Source organism: Trichomycterus rosablanca, chromosome 1 (genome assembly GCF_030014385.1).
Source record: "Trichomycterus rosablanca isolate fTriRos1 chromosome 1, fTriRos1.hap1, whole genome shotgun sequence".
NCBI classification, from domain to species: Eukaryota; Metazoa; Chordata; class Actinopteri; order Siluriformes; family Trichomycteridae; genus Trichomycterus; species Trichomycterus rosablanca.
The window spans coordinates 28,324,823-28,344,226 of NC_085988.1; the positions used below are offsets into that span (position 1 = coordinate 28,324,823).

The 19,404-nt window shown below is 40.9% G+C and overlaps 2 protein-coding genes across 3 annotated transcripts in view; one reads left to right on the forward strand and one right to left on the reverse strand.

Annotated features, from left to right (window-relative positions):
- Positions 1-13,643, reverse strand: part of osbpl5 (oxysterol binding protein-like 5) — a 52,286-nt gene extending 38,643 nt beyond the window's left edge. Inside the window, exon 1 of the mRNA XM_062990982.1 lies at positions 13,064-13,643. The gene's annotated coding sequence lies outside the window, so the exon portion shown is untranslated. The remainder of the gene's footprint in view (positions 1-13,063) is intronic.
- A 968-nt stretch (positions 13,644-14,611) lies between these two features.
- Positions 14,612-18,037, forward strand: LOC134309630 (titin-like). 2 transcript variants are annotated; one of them, XM_062990984.1, is made up of 3 exons: positions 14,612-17,557; positions 17,627-17,785; positions 17,886-18,037. In XM_062990984.1, the coding sequence occupies exons 1-3, from the start codon at positions 14,623-14,625 to the stop codon at positions 17,951-17,953; spliced, it is 3,162 nt and encodes a 1,053-aa protein (XP_062847054.1). In that variant the 5' UTR covers positions 14,612-14,622; the 3' UTR covers positions 17,954-18,037. The 2 variants fall into 2 exon arrangements, with proteins under 2 accessions (XP_062847054.1, XP_062847055.1); XM_062990985.1 differs by having other exon boundaries at positions 17,645-17,785.
- The last annotated feature ends 1,367 nt before the right edge of the window (positions 18,038-19,404 follow it).

A 19,404-nucleotide genomic window follows, 5' to 3' on the forward strand; every position in this document is an offset into this window, starting at 1 on the left:
ACCGCGTAGGGGGCGTGTCTGTTAGTGATGGGTCGTTCGCGAACGATCCGATTCTATTAAACGGCTCTTTGAAATGAACTAAAGGAACCCGAGTCGCGCCTCTGGGAGCTGTTATATAGGGTGTGTTCGAAAAGCTAGGGAGCTCTCTACATATATTTTTATTTTATAATGACTGATTAATTCCGTCTACTGATGCGAAGCGGAGTGAAATACAGCCGATTAGAACTGCGCAGTTATCACGGGGAGCGACACACACACACACACACACACACACACACACACACACAGATAAAGAGAGCGCTAGTAGTATTATGACAAATAATTGAGGAAAAAACTTGTTTAATGATGTTAAATCTGATTGGTTCATGGCGTGATGGCGTGTATGTTTTAAAGCAGAAACAAACACAGGCACAAACACATCTCTGCACAAGAGAGGATTTTTATGAAACTTAATTCAATGCAACCAGTCTGTCTCTTTCCTGTAGTTTCCTTTTAAAATAAATCTTTTTTCTCATTGAAGTGTTGTTTGAATTATGCCTACATTTAAGGCAAGGTAGCAAAATGTTCATGATCTTTCATCATTGATATTAATATCGGGGCTGTCTTATACTAAGCTAACAGTTAGCATTTTGCCATTCAAACCGATGGGATAGCACAGTGCGCAAGCATGTCAACTCACAAGCTCAATTTTGCAAATAAAAACACATGTGCAAGTTTATACAAGTTCAATAATCATTTATTTACGTTTGAAAATAATTCCGTTTCTCCGCACCGTCAGCCATGTTTTAAGCCAAGGACACTTCCGATGCTCACTCGTTCTTGAAATGTTAAGATACGGAACTACAGCTTATTAAGGCGTCTAAGGTTTCAAACAGCCTCCTTCTCGGGAGCGCGCATAGGATGACATAAAACGTGTCTATGTAGAGCGCGCACTAGTTTTTGTGTCATCACCTCAGTGAGCACCTCCACAACCAATCGGTGAGCTCCAACCGCCTACCCCTCCCACCCCTCCCTTACTGTGGATGCGCGAATGTCCTAAAGTCTCCGTTTTTAAGGTAAACCCGAAGCAGAAATTTGGCGCTTCACATTTTTTAAAAATACCGTCACCATTTTTAAATACCGTCATCATTTTTAAATACCGCGGTATACCGTAATACCGTCATACCGCCCAACCCTAGTTCTTACAGGTTTTAGCAGATTTGTGTTCTTGGACTGTTGTTTACTTAAACTAGAGTAAGGTAATGTTTACTATGGAAGCATTTCTGTAAGTTGCTCTGGATAAGAGCATCTGCTAAATGCCGAAAATGTAAATGTGCTTCAGAATAGTCTAATGTACTAAAAACACCATTCCTTTAAAGAATGAGAATTCATGATGAAGTAAAATAGGTTAAAATTAAATCAAAAGGGTAATAAAAATTTTTGTTTGGGTTTCTGGTCATATCAGCAACTTATTGGCTATTTTACGGCATAGACAGATATTGGAACGGTAAATCATTATATGTTTAGATCATTTGTGTTATATCAAGACTTTCTAAAAAGTTATTTATAAGAATTTTAACTAGAGGAATCTTCTCAAACAATTATTTTGTGTTCTCAACCCTATAAAAATTAAATCTCTGATGGCTGAAATTGTAGGACATTCTAATAAAATATGTCTGATTGTTAGGGGTGTAGCACAGAATTGACAGATTGGTGCCTGCTCACCAACCATGAGGTGGGGGCAGTATGACCAGTTCGGCACCTGGTTATAATTGTCTGGTCTTGGTTGTGGTAATAACATAGACAGAAAGCAAAACATCATTTCTGCATAACCTCGAAAAGTCCAGAAAAACAGTAAAGTAAAGAAGCAGACAAACCAAGTGCTGAACACAGCCATCAAAGTCTGTGAGCGTAAAAACAAAAACAAGAGCCTTGTGACTTTGACCTTTACTGCCCTTTCCCAGTGCTACCATGTTATATTTGTCCCAGCACCCCTGGGCTTTATTGATTTAAATATAATCAATACGCTTTGGTTTAGGTGACTTACATTAAATACAAAAAAATAAATCCAAACTGTCTGCCTGCAGAAAAATAGGGACTAGTGGCTTAGGAAAGCAAGTGAAATGGGAACACTCTCTGACAGGCTGGGTGACCTGCTCCAACTACTCTGCACCACTCTGTTCTGTTTGTCAGAACTGCTTCCTCTTTAAAAGTGTGACAAATGAGGAAGCACTTTCACAAGTTTATGTGAGAGTGCCTCTTTGTAATTGTAGAGATTTCAAATGAAACTGAACATGTTCAGAAACACTACGTTACTGATGATTCAGATCACAGCTATGGTTTAATGAGGTTCTGTAGGCCAAATGGCTGTAAAGCAATCAACAAGAATCGACATGTTCCATCATAGCCAATGCTGTATTTTGCTTTTTGGAAAAAGCCCTGTACCCTAATGTATCCTAATGTATCCTAATCTTAAAAAGAGATGATATGCTTTCTGTGCACATTTAGAACTGTGTACCACGTACTTGGAAACTTTGATTCAGTACAGTAAACATTAAGAGACTCCAAATCATTCTTGCACAGTCAATGATTAGCTACTACATGAGCCACTCCCTAAAACTCTCTGCTATACACAAATCCCAATCTTGTTGAAGTGAAAATCTGGAGAACCATTCCCCCTGAATTAAATTTTAAGAATTTTTGGTTAATCAATGTTTTATCGTGATTTATTCAAAGATACAGACATTTGTGTCCTTAATGATTTTCCAGTCCAGTCAAAATAAAGCTTATGAAAAAAAAAATACTAGGCCAGCAGAAACAGGTTAGTGAATAATTTTTTTACCACCGTTTTATCCTGGTTAAGATCCAGTTTTCCAGGAATCACAAAGAGCAATGCAGTAACACACGACAGACGGGACAAGCTTAAAACTGCTTGTTTATTATTATTTGTGCATTATAATGTTTTTGCCAATCATTATAATATAGATAAATATTACAGTGTATGAGTAATATGAGAATCTGGGCTATTTTTAAAGTCTTTATGTAGTAGTGACTTAGTCTACTGACAAAGGACAGGTGATAAGCTTCTCCGAATTAGAACACTTAACAACAGGAATTGTCTGTCTCTCTGTGAGTGTGTAACAGCTCTTACAATAAAGTGTAAGTTATTCTTACAGCTAATGATATAAAGGAAGGTATTCGGAAATGATGTTCGGAAGTGGTAGCCTAGTGGGTAGAGCTTTGGGTTATCAGTCAGAAGATTGTCGGTTCAAATCCAAGCTCTGCTATGCAGCCACTTTTGGGCCCTTGAGCAAGGTCCTTAAGCCTGTCTGCTCCAGTGGCGCTGTACAATGGCTGACCCTGCGCTGTCACCCTAGGTTCCAAACAACTTAATTTAAAATTGAAATACAATAGTCCATTACTAAAGAAAACACTGTTAATAAAGTGGAAACTACAGAGTAAAATGCAGCAAGTTGCCCCATGGGTCATTTATTACCAGGCCGCACAGAAAGAATAAATATTTAGAGATCGCTAGAAAAGCAGTTTTCACTGCTTCTATTTCGGGTGTTATTATCTCATATCACCCCTAGGTGGGAGCAGCGTCTTGTTGCATTGCTCATTTTACATCATTTGTGAGCAATATAATTAAATCCTCCCTCCCCCACCGGTCCGTAAAATTATATCTTATATGAACCCGGTCCGTAGTTTAAAAAAGGTTGGGGCCCGCTGCCCTAGAGTGTACGCAGTGGATACTTCTTCATATTTAAATGAATCAGTAAATATTTGGGAGAGTAAGACTTCAATTAGACTACAAGGTTGGGTGTAACTTGTAGAACAGTCACCTAGTTACCACTGTTACACTATTAGGTTATATTTTCTTTTTGTTTAGTAAAGCCTATGCCACTACGCCATTTGTTAGCTGTAAAAACCTTATATATTCTGAATCTGTTCCTAAGGCCGTCTGCGACAATCTACGGCCCTGCTTAATCAGGGGTGGGGGTTTCAGCAGTGGGGAAAATGTTGCAATAAGAAGAAACTGGATATGATTACATTGGGGAGACAAAAATAGAGGGAATGAATAACCAAATAAATGAGGAAAAATTATCTGGTACAATTAATATAGTGCCACACAACAACATAAGCCCTAAGGACCTGGATCTAATCTTCGTCTCTATTTACTTACTACAGGTAGTAAAAATAAAAAAGAAATGATGAAAAGTATGTCAGTACACCGCTTCCACTGTGGCTGGAACGGGTTTTTTTTAACCAGTCTGCTTTTAGAAATGGGTTTGTAGGTATTTTGTGTGGTTAGTTTTGGTCCTCATGCAGCAAAGCAAATCTGACCTGCCTGGTCTTTACATCTCAGTGTGGGAAGCACTTTTATTTTGCCCCTACAGACAGAGCTCTCTTTGCCAAGACTGGAGAGGCACGCCCCTAGAGAGGGACAGGATGGTTTGTTTACATTCTGTAAACTGGTTGCCAAGGTCAACATAACATGGAAAAGCCCCAGAGAAGCTGTACCTTTTTTCCACACAGGTAAAAACAGCCTGGTCTGTCCTGCATGGGTCCTCTGTGTAAGCTAGGAACAGACTGTTGCTGTTGTTAGGTTTCTACTAAATGTTGGTCACCTGACACTGAGGGCTTGAGTACTACCCCTATTTTTAAGTGTAAGAACAACAGCTTTACTTAATTCCTGTGTTGATTTTATATCTTAGCACAGCAAATCAAATGCGTAGGTTGAAAAGAGCACTGCAGTAAATCAAAACCTTGGGACTGCAATAGGGATGCATCAATACCATTTTTTCCAACCGAGTACAAGTACAAGTATTTTTGTACTTGCCGATACCGATACCAATACCTATTGGATCAGATATCTGACATGCTAGAAAACTCGATCCGTTGTTGGGTAGTTCACACTTAGCGATCGAGAGCCGAGTTTTGATCGCCGAGCGAACGCCGAGTTGCTCCCGAGCCGGCAAATCTAGCGCAGACCAGTCGCCGAGCGAAAATCAGGGCAAAAATCGTGTAGTGTGAACTAGGCATAACGCAGCAACCTGCACTAGGCACACGGTATCGGATGTTTAGTATCGGAGCCTCGTTTGCGTTAATGAGCGCGGTATCCGTCAAATACCCGATACCAGTATCGGTACTCATGCATCTCTAGACTGCAACCACCCAGCAATATTACTGATAACAACTATAAATAACTTTGTTGCCACTGCTAATTTAATCAGTGTTTGAGTAATAGATTGTAGGAAATACAGTCACATAGACTAGCTCTCTTTCTCTCCTTGACTCAATCCACAAAATTACAATCAGAAGAAACAAGTGTTTATGTCCAACTCAAATGTACACCTGAATTGGGTCTGTATGAACATCTAGTGAGCTCTCTACATAGAAAGCATTTTACACCATCCTACATACGCCGAGAAGAAGACTTAGATGCCATAAAATGCTGCCTAATAAGATGCCAGATTCTAAGCAATATCCTGACTGAATAACGAGGGAGCAAACAATGTTTCTTTAGTGGTGAACACAATCTCAGCATTCAGTGTGGCACAACTTTCTGTGTAAGTGTAATTTATTTGCAAATTCGTTCTTGTCAGTGACAATTTAAATCATTTTTGGTACACAAAGGGATATGTTAGCTTGCATGCTAGTGGGTTGTGTTTCCTCAGCCCATTGGTTTGAATGGCCTGAGGCTAACTGTGTTAGCTTAGTAATTACTGTAACCACTTTCTAAGTAGTGTGTCTAAATAACCAGCCTCATGAGTTTAATGTCTTGCTCAAATTCTCTCTACTTAGGCAGCTGCCTAGGTAGGCAGGGTGCAGCAAGCTAGATAGAAAGATAGATACTTTATTCCGATATGTATTATGTCGATATATACTCTATAATTATCACTAGGTTCATATAATTTTGGCCATATAGAGTAACTTCATCACACATTGCATCTTATTTGCATCAAGCTGAACTTTGCTTTTCTTTTCCCACTTCGAACTGTGATTTTTAGCTGCTCTAAGGTAAAGTGAGAGTTCAGACTGTAATGTTTTGATGGTCCATTGTGTAAATGTCATGTAGCATGACTCCGAGATGATGTGTGCTAGGTTTCATTCTACTTAAACTCACAATGCCACTTCGAACTCCTGGCAACCAAGTAAACCAGGTAGTGTTTGTGTCTAAATAAGTCCAGTGGGACCAATTATAAGCCCTGCAATTCCAACTTCATCAAGATCATCTTGCCTCTCCGACAACATTTACTTCTGCTCTATATATGCTGAAGTCATCAAATCAGCTCAGAGAACCATCAACACTGAGCTGCCTTCACTAGAGAACATTTACAGAACCCGATGCCTGCGTCGGGCCACAAACATCATTAAGCACTCATTTCACCCTTGTTGCAACCTGTTCTCCTTGTTGCCCTCTGGTAGGCGCTATAGGAGTATCAAGGCCCGTAAAAAGTATCAAGACTCCTGAAAAGCTTTTACCCCTCTGCCATAAAAACACTAAACTATCAAACTTTACATCCTAAGAAATAATGTGCAATTTATAGGGACTGTGCAATAACCTTCTTCTTCTTTTTTTTCTGTAAAGTTCTTAAAACCACATTTTTTGTATTTTTGTATCTAGATGTGTATATGTTTATTTTGTAAATACATGTGTATATATATATATGTCTGTGTGTACATACATGTACCGTGAAGGAGATGCTCAAAAATTTTCGTTGTGCACTGTGCAATGACAATAAAGGCATTCTATTCTATTCTATTCTAAAAGACTTTTCAGGGTTAACTCTATCATTAATTCTGGAAATCTGTCAAACTCTGTTTGCTCAGTCCTGAAACCTCTCAGCATACATTAGTTAGCTTGTTAACCCACACATCAGCATTTAGTTAAAATGCACAGGATTCTTTTCTGTTCATTCACCATTGTTTTAGTCCAAATAGCTTCTGATACTTTTACATTAAAGCCAAGTCCATTCTAATTTATCTATGAGGATTCAGAATGTTTTCTTAATTTACAACTCAAGGCCTTTTCGAGAGGATCAGATTTATTTACTTGTGTAAGATACAAAATGTTCAGGAAGATCAGATATATTCTACCCGAGCAAGATACAAAATACATTAGTAACAACAGCTTGAGTAGGAATAACAGTCGTGGACGAATTATTCTGCATTTACCGGATTAAACTTACCTTTCCTCAGTTTTGTCTTTTAACTTTGTTATTTATGATGAAATACATAAAAGGGTGAAGTTAAAAGTGCAGGTCTTCATGCCACTGGTAGACTATTCGACTATAAAGTCAAGTCATAATGTCAAGACATGATGTACTACTTGCACAATATTAGGCATAGCACCAATAATTTGATTTGGTGTAGAAGAACTGGCCCATACAGAGCCCTTACCTCTACCTTTGGGATGAACTTATAGTGTAAATATAAAACTACACCATATGGACAAAAGTACACCTTTGGGTACACATACATGAACTTTTATGACATTCCATTCTATATTCATAGGCAGCTATAACAGCTTCCACTCCTTTGGGAAGGCTCTCTACAAGGTTTTGAAAAGTGTCTGTGGGAATTTTTGCATTTATCCAGAAGAGAATTTGTGAGTTCCTTGCCTTTATGGACCTTGCTTTGTACACTGGGGCACAGTCATGCTGGAACAGAAAGGGCTTTCCCCCAAACTGTTCCCACAAAGCTGGAAGCATACAACTGTCCAACATGTCTTGGTATGCTAAGGCATTTTCTGGCCTAGAGGCCTAGACTATCCCTGGGACGACAGTTCACCTTTTATCATGACAACATGAAGTGGCTTTGGGGCAGGTCACTAAACGTCTTTTAGTGACCCAACCACAGCCCAGACTTAAACTTATCATATATTTGTGGGAAAAACCTCCAATCCAATGGCGGTTGAGAGGACCTGTCATGAAAAATGGGATAAACTGGCCAAATGCAATTGTGCCAAGCTTCATGAGGCATATACAGTAAGCCTTGCAGCTATAATTGCTGCCAAAGTAATGAATAAAGGGTCTGAATACTATTGTGAATTATTTTTAATAATATTTTTTTTGTCATTATGGGTGTTTAAATGTAGATTAAAGGGTAAAAAGGCAGCTATATTCATTGAAAATCAACTCTGCTATACAGTAAAGTGCCCAAAAAGTCAAGGGGTCCAGTTACTTTTAGGGTACATCCTTAATTAAAAAAAAAAAGAGTTAATAAACCCAGACACCTCTAGAAACAGCCACAACAGAGGTGCTTCCCCAGGGCAACATCAAGGGCTGAGTTCTTAGAAATTTTATCACACAATGTAAAATTTTATTTAAAAGTAACTATTTTACAAGACAACTCTCGAGTAAAGGCAAGTTTTTTTTACCATTTTATAATTTTTTAAGTGTTCCCCATGATTGATTTGTTGGCTAAAGTAGACAAACTTTAATAAAATATCAGGCTATCTACACTAGAAATCTTTGCTGCCATTTCCCGTTAGAAAGGGAATCAAAAAAGAGAACATGTTTTTGTTTGAATGTGTTTAAGTAGGTAGTTGTATATTGTAAATTCTCATGTATTAGGCAGATATTGCTGGGTCACTGATACATTTGCACTCCGAATCATTTCTAGTATTGCACTTTTTGAGATGAGCATGTGGAAACGTAAGAGTCTGGCAGTAAATAAGGATTACAGCACAGCAGCAGACACTGCACAGCCCAGGCAAAGTGTCAGTTTAACACAGTACACTAGGCTGGACAGCTTTAATGAGATGAGGGTAGCACTATTTGTAGTGAGCTGCACTCAGAGAGATTGAAAGTGCTCCAGTCAGCTGTCACACTCCAGCAAAGCGCTTTAACAGCAGCCGCCTTCAGTTTCACCCCAAACATAAAGCTAAAAATAAACTCAGGAAAACCAACACGTGTTTAGCACTTCAACCTTATGTAGATGTATAATGTAAACAACTGAGGCCCTGCAAGACAAGTCGAAAAACATATGATTACATGGATTTTGGTAATTCTATTCTTTTTCAAAAGTACTTCATAGCAACAATGGCTGGGAATTATTGTAATATAATAATAATATACATTTAATATCAAATAAATAACGAAATGAACAAAACATTTAACAGCTGTAATTGTTATTGTTTTGGGGGGTTTTGGAAGCATGTTAATAATTCTGAGATGAATCAGAATAAATAATACTTTTTTTATTTTAATTTTTCATATAATTTTTATGTTTTATTACCACTTTATCCTGATCTAAGCCTAGTTTCCCTAAAATCACTGGGTACAATGAAGTAACACACCCCAGACAGGACGCTAATCCATCACAAGCCTCAGCTAAGAAACAGACAATCATGTCTGTATTCAGACACATGACTGGCCGATAGCAACACTGGGGCTACTGTAATTTACCACTACACCACCCGAGAACCCTGGATAATACATAAATTGCTTAATTTGTACTACTCTATGAATGTGATTTATACTTAAAGGTTTTTTTATTATCAAGGGAATTATCCAGGTCAGGGTCACAGTGAGGCCTGATTCATCCAGAATCTATAGGGTTATTTAAAATATCTTTTCTATTTTTTATACAATAAACTGTGCGTTATCATGCGCACCTGATGCTAGATCGTACAGTAAGATTCTAGAATGATGGACCTGCAAATACACTACTGCATTAAATTATAAATCACCATATCACAGTGGAAACGTGTATTGTGGTCAGATTAATCAGTACTCCAAATTCTTTATTTAAAAAAAAAATTGTGCTCCGGATCAAACACAAAAAAAACCAATCAGACTGTAATCAGCAACAACTTCAAAAGCCACAGTCTGTCATGGTATGGTATCAGGAACATCCATGTATTTTTTATCAAGACAATGCAAAACCACATGCTGCACACATTACACAGACATGGCTGCAAAAGCAAAGGGTACAGGTACTGGACTGGCCTGCTTGCAGTCCTGACTGGGCCCCAATAGACAATGTGTAGAGGATTTTGTAACAACAAATGTGACAGTAACCCCGTACAGTTGCACACCTTAAGACGTGTTTGCAGGAAGAATGGGACAAACTAACAACTGAAACACTTCAACATTTAGTATCCTCTGTGTCAAAACATCTTTTAAGTGTTGTAAGAAGAAATAGCAACATCACAAAGTGGTAAATGCTTAACCAACCCAACTTTTTTGAAATGTGTTGAAGATCTAAAGTTGACCATGGGTTCATACTGTCTGCAATTGCATTTTCTTGACATAGAAATTTAGGCATTTCTATCACCCCTGCACACACAAATAGTAATGCTTTTATTTTAAAACTGCAATCAGGTGAAAACCAATACATAACCTATACTACAAACTATGCCATAGCACAGCTGATATGAATCCAGATCTCAGTGGTGGTGGGCTAGCATAATTGACTAATGCGCCATCCAAGCACTCCTGTAATCTCCTGTATTTATAAATCAATTTTGTGTCACCAGTTTGGAGAAAGATTTTTTCCTGGTTCAGCATAACTGTGCCCTTTTGCACAAAATAAGGTCCAGAAAGACTTGGTTTGACAAGCCCTAACCTTGACCGTTGCAAATGTACTGTATACTGCGAGCTACACCTTCAGGTCAAAACATCAGTTTGACCTCACAAAAGCCCCTTTCTACTGAACAGGCACTCAAATTCTATTAGACACACTCTAAACTATTGTAAAAGCCTTTCCAGAAAAGTGGACCAGACAGGACCAAGTTCGTATTAATAACTACAATTTTAAAATAGGATGTACAACCAGAGATATAACCAGGGAAACTGGATATGACCAGATTGAGAGACAAAAGAAAAACGTATTAAAAAAAGGTAATTATATTAGATTAGATTAGATTCAACTTTATTGTCATTGTGTCATTGTGTCACTGTCCATTCAAATCCACAACACAATAAGGTGGGCACAAATCAAGGGGTCTGAATACTTTCTGAAATCACTATACAACGGTTAAACACAAGATTCAATCACTTTTGGTTTTGTTCTTTAAAATACTAGTGCACTTATTACCTTAAACACCTACACACCGATGGCCTTTTGACTTTAAACCTATAGATATGAACAAAATGTATTGTATACATTGTAAGTAATGTATGTATTTATAAGCATAGACAAATAGGCCTATATGTTTACAAAAGCTAACTGATGAGGCACCAAAGTATTGAGACACATTAATTGCATTAGTAGATTGTTGCTTGTTGCAAAAGTGATGTTGGTAATTATAGCTTTGAAACAACTAAGTAGCTTATTGCAGCAATGTACTTAAAACTTTGATCCATTATAAGTGCCAGGTTATAAGTGGCACTTTGAAATTCCAATTTTAAAATCCTCTACTCATTTTTGATAGGATTTAGGTCAGTTTACTGACTAGGCCATGCAGGCACATTTTCAGTCTAAAGATTTATGTTTGGTACGTTGTCTGTTTTAAAACATCCAGATTTAGTTTGGTCGATGATGTTCTCTTCTCCTCTAATATGTTCAGATACATTCCATTCATGTTCTTTCAGTGATGTGTAATGCTCTTACATCACCTTTACATTACAGTTCAACCTCTATACATCACTGTGGGTGTGCTGTTCTTGGGATCAAACATACAAACTGAATTCGAACCATTGTTCTGGTTGATTGCACATGTAACTATGCATTGCTGGGCTCCTTTTTATCAAAGACGTTTTGCCTAGATGAATAAGTTAATTGGTTATTGTTTTTTGTTTATATGTAACTGATGCTGCTGTTTTCAGTTCATCCTTTAACTATTTTCTCTTACCTACTGTATCATTAGTCTAAGTAAATGTGGACAATCAAACCAATTGTACTATAAGATGCTTAAGGGGTTTGCTATGTCTGTGTAGCTTCTCTATTACATATATATATATATATTTCTATTCTATATGTTTTCTGCAAGTATTACTCAATGATGACATTTAGAAAGCCCCTTCATCATCATTGCAACTTGCATTAAACTGTGTAAACTATTTATTTATTAGGATTTTTTACACACCTTGGTTACATTCATGATAGTAATGGTAATTAGATTTCACAAGTTTATGTCAAACACACAGTCATGGAAAATTTTGTATCTTCAATTCACCTCACTTGCACGTCTTTGGACTGTTGGAGGAAACCGGAGCTCCCGGAGGAAACCCATGCAGACACGGGGAGAACATGCAAACTCCACACAGAAAGGACCCGGAACGCCCCACCTGGGGATTGAACCCAGGTCCTTCTTGCTGTGAGGCGACAGTGCTACCCACTGCCGCCCATACTGTAATAAGGTATACTAAATAAATAGAAAACGAGGTTAACCACTAAAATTCTAATGACAACTCCAAAACATTTCCAACTCATTTTAAAGTGTGAGGATGATTTAGACTACGATCATCAGCCAAAATATAAAGAAATAAAGACCTGCACAGCATTAGTTGCAGTTACAAGTCTCTGGTAATGTAAATACACCACTCATTCAGGATGTTTGCAGATGAATCCATCCTTTTATGTCAAATATAGAGGCAACTGAACTTAGGCGTTGTCTAGCCATTGGGCTGAATCACAGAGAGGTTGAGGACACCAGTATAACAAGCTCGATAACTAAACACAGCTGGATCTGAGGCCTGAAATAAACTTACTCTAAATCTAAATCCTGGTTTAGAAGTAGAGATGACTGGTGGCTACATACATACTTCATACAGAGCTTTTTTTTAAGGGCTGGGATACATAATGGAGCAACGTGGCTGCAGCAGTGGCCAACAATGACCTAACACTGACAGCTACAATGACTTATCTATATTCCAATCTAATTGTACAAAACACGGCAATATTACAAGCAGATGGTGCTTATTACAAGGAAACACCTTATATTTGAATTTAACAAACACTGCTAACCGCTATTCAAGCTCATAGTGGAATAGACTATGGTGCAGGGTCGATTATTAACAACACAACTGTTGCAAGAAAAAAAAACAATACAAATGACAGTAAAATAACTTATTTGACTTAGCTAAGTTATTATTCCAAACCGCAATTATTATTATAAATTCAGCTCACTTACCTTTTTATTCGTTGTGCAGTCGGCGTTAATGTTGCAACTTCGCCTCTTGCGAATGGAAACAGAGCTAGCAGGCTAGCTACCTAGCTAACGCGCTATCCAAACGACTCCATCATCCCACATCACGTCTGATAGATGATACACAACTTGACTTTATTAATCTAACTGCCCGCTTAGACACTTTATTTACTTCAATAATGTAAGTTAGACTCGATAACTAAGTGTCTAGCTGGTTTTACACGCCCTTAATGTATTCCAAGTAATTCGGCACCGTGTTAAATATCAGCCACTATTAAGTAATCAGCTGAATAAATGCTAGCTGTTTACACTAGCCTCTCAGATACAAACCAGAACCGTCATGTTCTACAGAAAAAGTGGCGAACAACGCCGTCGCCCTTGAATAGATCCCAGAAAATCAAGCGTTCAAAAACAAACCCTCACAGCGAGGCTAAGCAACAACAAGAAAGCGTAAACACAACGTTGTGTTTATGTGTTTACGAAAAAGGAAGGACATTATCGAAACATTACAGAGTGGAGCTGAACTTCAGCAGCTACATAGCGGTTCAGTAAGACATCCAGCTGCTCCGCATACAGCTGTTCCACACTGAGCACAGGAAATACCATCAGAGCCAGCAAAGCGCTACTCAGTGTAGTAAACAAATCCGGACTGGATTCCACACGGAGCTGGAGTCACTTCCTCACACCCTAAAGATGCTAAAAGAGAGAGTACATCTCTCACCATCATACAACGCTGTAATAGGAGCTTTACCCCAATCATGTGTAAAGAAAAACATGGCCATTGTAATTAATGGTGATTGTGAATTACATATGGACCTGATCACCGTTCCATTGTTGTGCAATGGGCAGTGATCGGCAAGGACGGATTAAGGATAGTCTGGGCCCCCCTCTTTCCTAGGACCCCTAATAGCCAGAAGTCGAAGTCAAAGCAGTGCCACAACGCCTCATCCATTTTCATAAGGGGCCCAAAAGCATGGCTAGGGGCCCCAAAAGCATGGCTAGGGCCCCCAAGAGGCCCTGGGGTCAAAGTCCCTAATAGTCAGAGGATCCTTAAAATGGAGGGCCCTCGGAAATAAAAATATATTGTATCATAAATGTTGATAGGCATCGCAAAATGTTTTCAAGGGCCCCTGGGCGCTGGCCCCACTGGCCCGGTCAGTAATCCAGCCATGGTGTGTAAATACGTATATGTTAATAGAATTGATTGCCTTTATTTGTCATGTATACATGTACAGGTGTGCAGTATTCCAGCTGTTACGCCCCTGGAGCAAACAGGGTTAAAGGTCTTGCTAAAAGGCAGAACTGGGATTCGAACCCTCAACCTTTCGATTAATAGGGCCCGAAGCTCCTCCCACTGTCCCGCTCTACACTAGAGGTTAATGATGCTGAGAGCAGCAGTGATGATGATCAGCACCACTCTCAGCTACATGCACACATTGTGAAATCATCATGATGACATCACCACATTCCAAACCTCTGGTATAAATAGCCGCGTTTCGTGTGTTTGTGCTCATTTGATCTGAGACGCCGAGACAGTAAGCAGCATGAACATGTTCTCCTGTTGGACTTCTCCATCTGACGATGACGAGCCGCACAGGCGGGTAAACAAACCGGAGAAGAAGGTAAAGAAGAGAAGATGGTGGCAGAGACGCCAGAAGGTGGAGATGCAGGACGTGGAGGGTGGGGAGGGAAGCGGGGTAAAGGGTGAAGAGATGGGGCAAGGAGTGGAGCAGAATGTTTTAGAGAACCAGGCAGACCAAATACCAAAGATGGAGAAGCAGGTGGTTCTGGGAAAAACCAAACCTGAGAAGAAAGTAAAGAAGAGAAAATGGTGGCAGAGACGCCAGAAGGTAGAGATGCAGGACGTGGAGGGTCAGGAGGGAAGCGTGGTAAAGGGTGAAGAGATGGGGCAAGGAGTGGGGCAGAATGTTTTAGAGGACCAGATGCAGGTTGTAGAGATGCAGGTGGCCTCACGGGACCTGGTGGAAGAACCAGAGCAGGTCATCCTAAAGGACCAGAGGAGGGAACCAGTAAACAAGGTGGTTCTGGTTTCTGAGATTGAGATGAAGAAGTTAGAGCAGGTGGACCCAGTGGAGCAGGTGGACCCAGTGGAAAAAACAGACCAGATTGTGAAGAAGACCGAGAGGCAGATGGCCCCGCTGAACCTGGTTGAAGAACCAGAGCAGGTCATCCTAATAAACCAGTGGAAGGAACATGTAAAAAATAGGGTTCGTTTAATAGAGAATGAGATAAAAAAGGCTGAGAGGCAGGTGGACCCAGAGGAAAAACCAGACCAGGTCGTGAAGAAGACCGAGAGGCAGGTAGACCCAGTGGAAAAACCAGACCAGGTCGTGAAGAAGGCCGAAAGGCAGGTGGACCCAGTGGAAAAACCAGACCAGGTCGTGAAGAAGGCCGAGAGGCAGGTGGACCCAGTGGAAAAACCAGACCAGGTCGTGAAGAAGGCCGAAAGGCAGGTGGACCCAGTGGAAAAACCAGACCAGGTTGTGAAGAAGGTAGAGAGGCAGATGGCCCCGCTGAACCTGGTTGAAGAACCAGAGCAGGTCATCCTAATAAACCAGTGGAAGGAACATGTAAAAAATAGGGTTCGTTTAATAGAGAATGAGATAAAAAAGGCTGAGAGGCAGGTGGACCCAGAGGAGAAACCAGACCAGGTCGTGAAGAAGACCGAGAGGCAGGTGGACCCAGTGGAAAAACCAGACCAGGTCGTGAAGAAGGCCGAGAGGCAGGTGGACCCAGTGGAAAAACCAGACCAGGTCATGAAGAAGGCCGAAAGGCAGGTGGACCCAGTGGAAAAACCAGACCAGGTCGTGAAGAAGGCCGAAAGGCAGGTGGACCCAGTGGAAAAACCAGACCAGGTTGTGAAGAAGGTAGAGAGGCAGATGGCCCCGCTGAACCTGGTTGAAGAACCAGAGCAGGTCATCCTAATAAACCAGTGGAAGGAACATGTAAAAAAGAAGGTTCGTTTAATAGAGAATGAGATAAAAAAGGCTGAGAGGCAGGTGGACCCAGAGGAAAAACCAGACCAGGTCGTGAAGAAGACCGAGAGGCAGGTAGACCCAGTGGAAAAACCAGACCAGGTCGTGAAGAAGGCCGAGAGGCAGGTGGACCCAGTGGAAAAACCAGACCAGGTCATGAAGAAGGCCGAAAGGCAGGTGGACCCAGTGGAAAAACCAGACCAGGTCGTGAAGAAGGCCGAAAGGCAGGTGGACCCAGTGGAAAAACCAGACCAGGTTGTGAAGAAGGTAGAGAGGCAGATGGCCCCGCTGAACCTGGTTGAAGAACCAGAGCAGGTCATCCTAATAAACCAGTGGAAGGAACATGTAAAAAATAGGGTTCGTTTAATAGAGAATGAGATAAAAAAGGCTGAGAGGCAGGTGGACCCAGAGGAGAAACCAGACCAGGTCGTGAAGAAGACCGAGAGGCAGGTGGACCCAGTGGAAAAACCAGACCAGGTCGTGAAGAAGGCCGAGAGGCAGGTGGACCCAGTGGAAAAACCAGACCAGGTCATGAAGAAGGCCGAAAGGCAGGTGGACCCAGTGGAAAAACCAGACCAGGTCGTGAAGAAGGCCGAAAGGCAGGTGGACCCAGTGGAAAAACCAGACCAGGTTGTGAAGAAGGTAGAGAGGCAGATGGCCCCGCTGAACCTGGTTGAAGAACCAGAGCAGGTCATCCTAATAAACCAGTGGAAGGAACATGTAAAAAATAGGGTTCGTTTAATAGAGAATGAGATAAAAAAGGCTGAGAGGCAGGTGGACCCAGAGGAGAAACCAGACCAGGTCGTGAAGAAGACCGAGAGGCAGGTGGACCCAGTGGAAAAACCAGACCAGGTCGTGAAGAAGGCCGAGAGGCAGGTGGACCCATTGGAAAAACCTGACCAGGTTGTGAAGAAGGTAGAGAGGCAGATGGCCCCGCTGAACCTGGTGGAAGAACCAGAGCAGGTCATCCTAATAAACCAGTGGAAGGAACATGTAAAAAATAGGGTTAGTTTCATAGAGAATGAGATAAAGAAGGCCGAGAGGCAGGTGGACCCAGTGGAAAAACCAGACCAGGTTGTGAAGAAGGTAGAGAGGCAGGTGGACCCAGTGGACACAGTGTTAAAACCAAAGCAGGTAGGAAAGAACCAGATTGAAATAAAGAAGCCAAATTTAGAGGAGAAAATGGTCCTCAAAAACCTGGAGAGGATGGAGAACAAAAGGCTGGAGAAGCAGGTGCTTCAGATGGACCAGATGACAAAGGTAGAAGAACGAGTGGATCAGGTAGGTTTGAAGACTAAGGTTAATAAACCTGAGGAGCAGGTGTGTCTACAGGACAGGCAGGTGGTTCTAGTGAACCGGGTGAAGGAACCAGACAGGGATGAAGCACCTGAGCACCAGTGGACAGAACTGGAGGAGCCAGCAGCTTTGGAGCACCAATTATGGAAACTGAAGAAGCAGAACCTGGATAGAGGATGCACTGAAGGTACATTTGAGGGATTTTATAGATGGATGGTGGTGATCTGATGAAGGTGAACGTTACAAACTGAATCAGGTTGCATTTCTTCTTCAGATCCACTGAAGAACATCTCCGAGGCGTCTTCAAAGAAACCGGACCACGAGCAGCTGCAGGACGACGTTCTTGTTCCCCCCATCGTCGAAGCCCAACCTGGAGAGTCCGGGGCTCTGATGGAGACCGCGCGTGAAGATGAAGGTCTGGTTTCAATTCAGAAATACACGTTATACACGCTAGGTGGAGTAACGCTGGAGTTTCCTGTAACACGTGTGCATGTCGGCTCTGTGTTGCTGTGTAGGTGTCCCGATGCCGAAGTCGAGGAGAGCCAGCCTGAGAACCAAACGGTTCCAGTTCTTCAACGTCTGAAGCTGAGGTGGTGACGATCCGGAGAGCATCCAATCACACGCCGACTTTTCCAACATCAAAATAACAATAAAGTGCCTTCATGAACATGTTGGTTGGTTTGATTTTGTGTACATTGGGTATTGAGGGTGGACCGATGAAGATCCAATCGCTCCGATCCCCCTTTTCCACCGACGTGGAACGGTTCCGGTTCTGGTTCCAAATAAAAGAGGTTCCAGACAGCGAACTAGCGTCTGATCTGGCACCACAGAATACTGGGTTTTTCAGCCCGAACCGTGACGTCATCTGTGGGCGTGTCAAGTGTAGAGGTTTGGGTGCTGTGCTGGTGTCTCGTATGCAGTGTTGCCAATTTATCCACTTTGTCGCTGTATTTAGCGACTTTTTTTCTTTTCTTCAAAAAAGCGACTAGCGACAATTCTAGCGACTTTTTCTGGTGTAGATAAGATAAGATAAGATCGCCTTTTATTATCCCACAGGGGGAAATGTGCAGTGTTACAGCAGCTTTCAAGAATACAAAAAATAGAAAAAGACAAAGTGTTTACATGTATGTACACATGTTAAGAAGTAAGAATATGTAAAAATTACAAAAATATAAACAGTATTAATAGAGGAAGTTAACCAAAAATTGCACAGTTATTAAAAATATTGCAAACTGGCAACCCAAGATGGCAGCATAGATAACTTGCTCCCGATCAGTACTCGATAAAAAAAACCCGAATTCGATTATTTCGATAAAATTTAATACATCTGAAACAGAGATGGAAAGGGGAGGAAGACCAAGAAGACAAATAAACCAAAAGAACCCGAAAAAACAACCCGAATTGACCAACGAAGACGGAGACGATACAGCAGATGACATGGAGGGAGAGGAAGAGTGCATGGAGTCCGAGGCGGCTGCGGTGATTCGAACAGGAATGAAAGACATCGTTAAGGAAATCCAGGACTTTAAAACCGAACTGAAAATAGAGTTCACCACATTCAAAGAAGAAATGAAAAAAGAAATGAAAAAAGAACTTGTGGATTTTAGGAAGGACATTAACTGGCGGCTCACGGAAACAACAACAGAACTAAACACACGAGCTACAAGAATCACGGAAACTGAACAGAGAATCGAAGAGTTAGAAAACTGGAACATGGAGGCAAAAGAGGCTCTGCTTCAATCTATAAAACAACAGAGAACACTACAGGATATGAGCACTGGGGCCCATGGCAGGGGGGGGGGGCCTCCACGACATGAACTTAACCACCCACCTCACTGCCCCATATATATACAGGTGCTGGTCATAAAATTAGAATATCATGAAAAAGTTGATTTATTTCAGTAATTCCATTCAAAAAGTGAAACTTGTATATTATATTCATTCATTACACACAGACTGATATATTTCAAATGTTTATTTCTTTTAATGTTGATGATTATAACTGACAACTAATGAAAACCCCAAATTCTCAGA

What these genes read in the sequence shown, in the direction of transcription:
- LOC134309630 (XM_062990984.1), top strand. Translation starts at nt 14,623, where the DNA reads ATGAACATGTTCTCCTGTTGGACTTCTCCATCTGACGATGACGAGCCG. An exon ending in GGATAGAGGATGCACTGAAG is followed by an intron (nt 17,558 to 17,626) that starts GTACATTTGAGG and finishes AAACTGAATCAG; the next exon opens with GTTGCATTTCTTCTTCAGAT. An exon ending in GACCGCGCGTGAAGATGAAG is followed by an intron (nt 17,786 to 17,885) that starts GTCTGGTTTCAA and finishes GTTGCTGTGTAG; the next exon opens with GTGTCCCGATGCCGAAGTCG.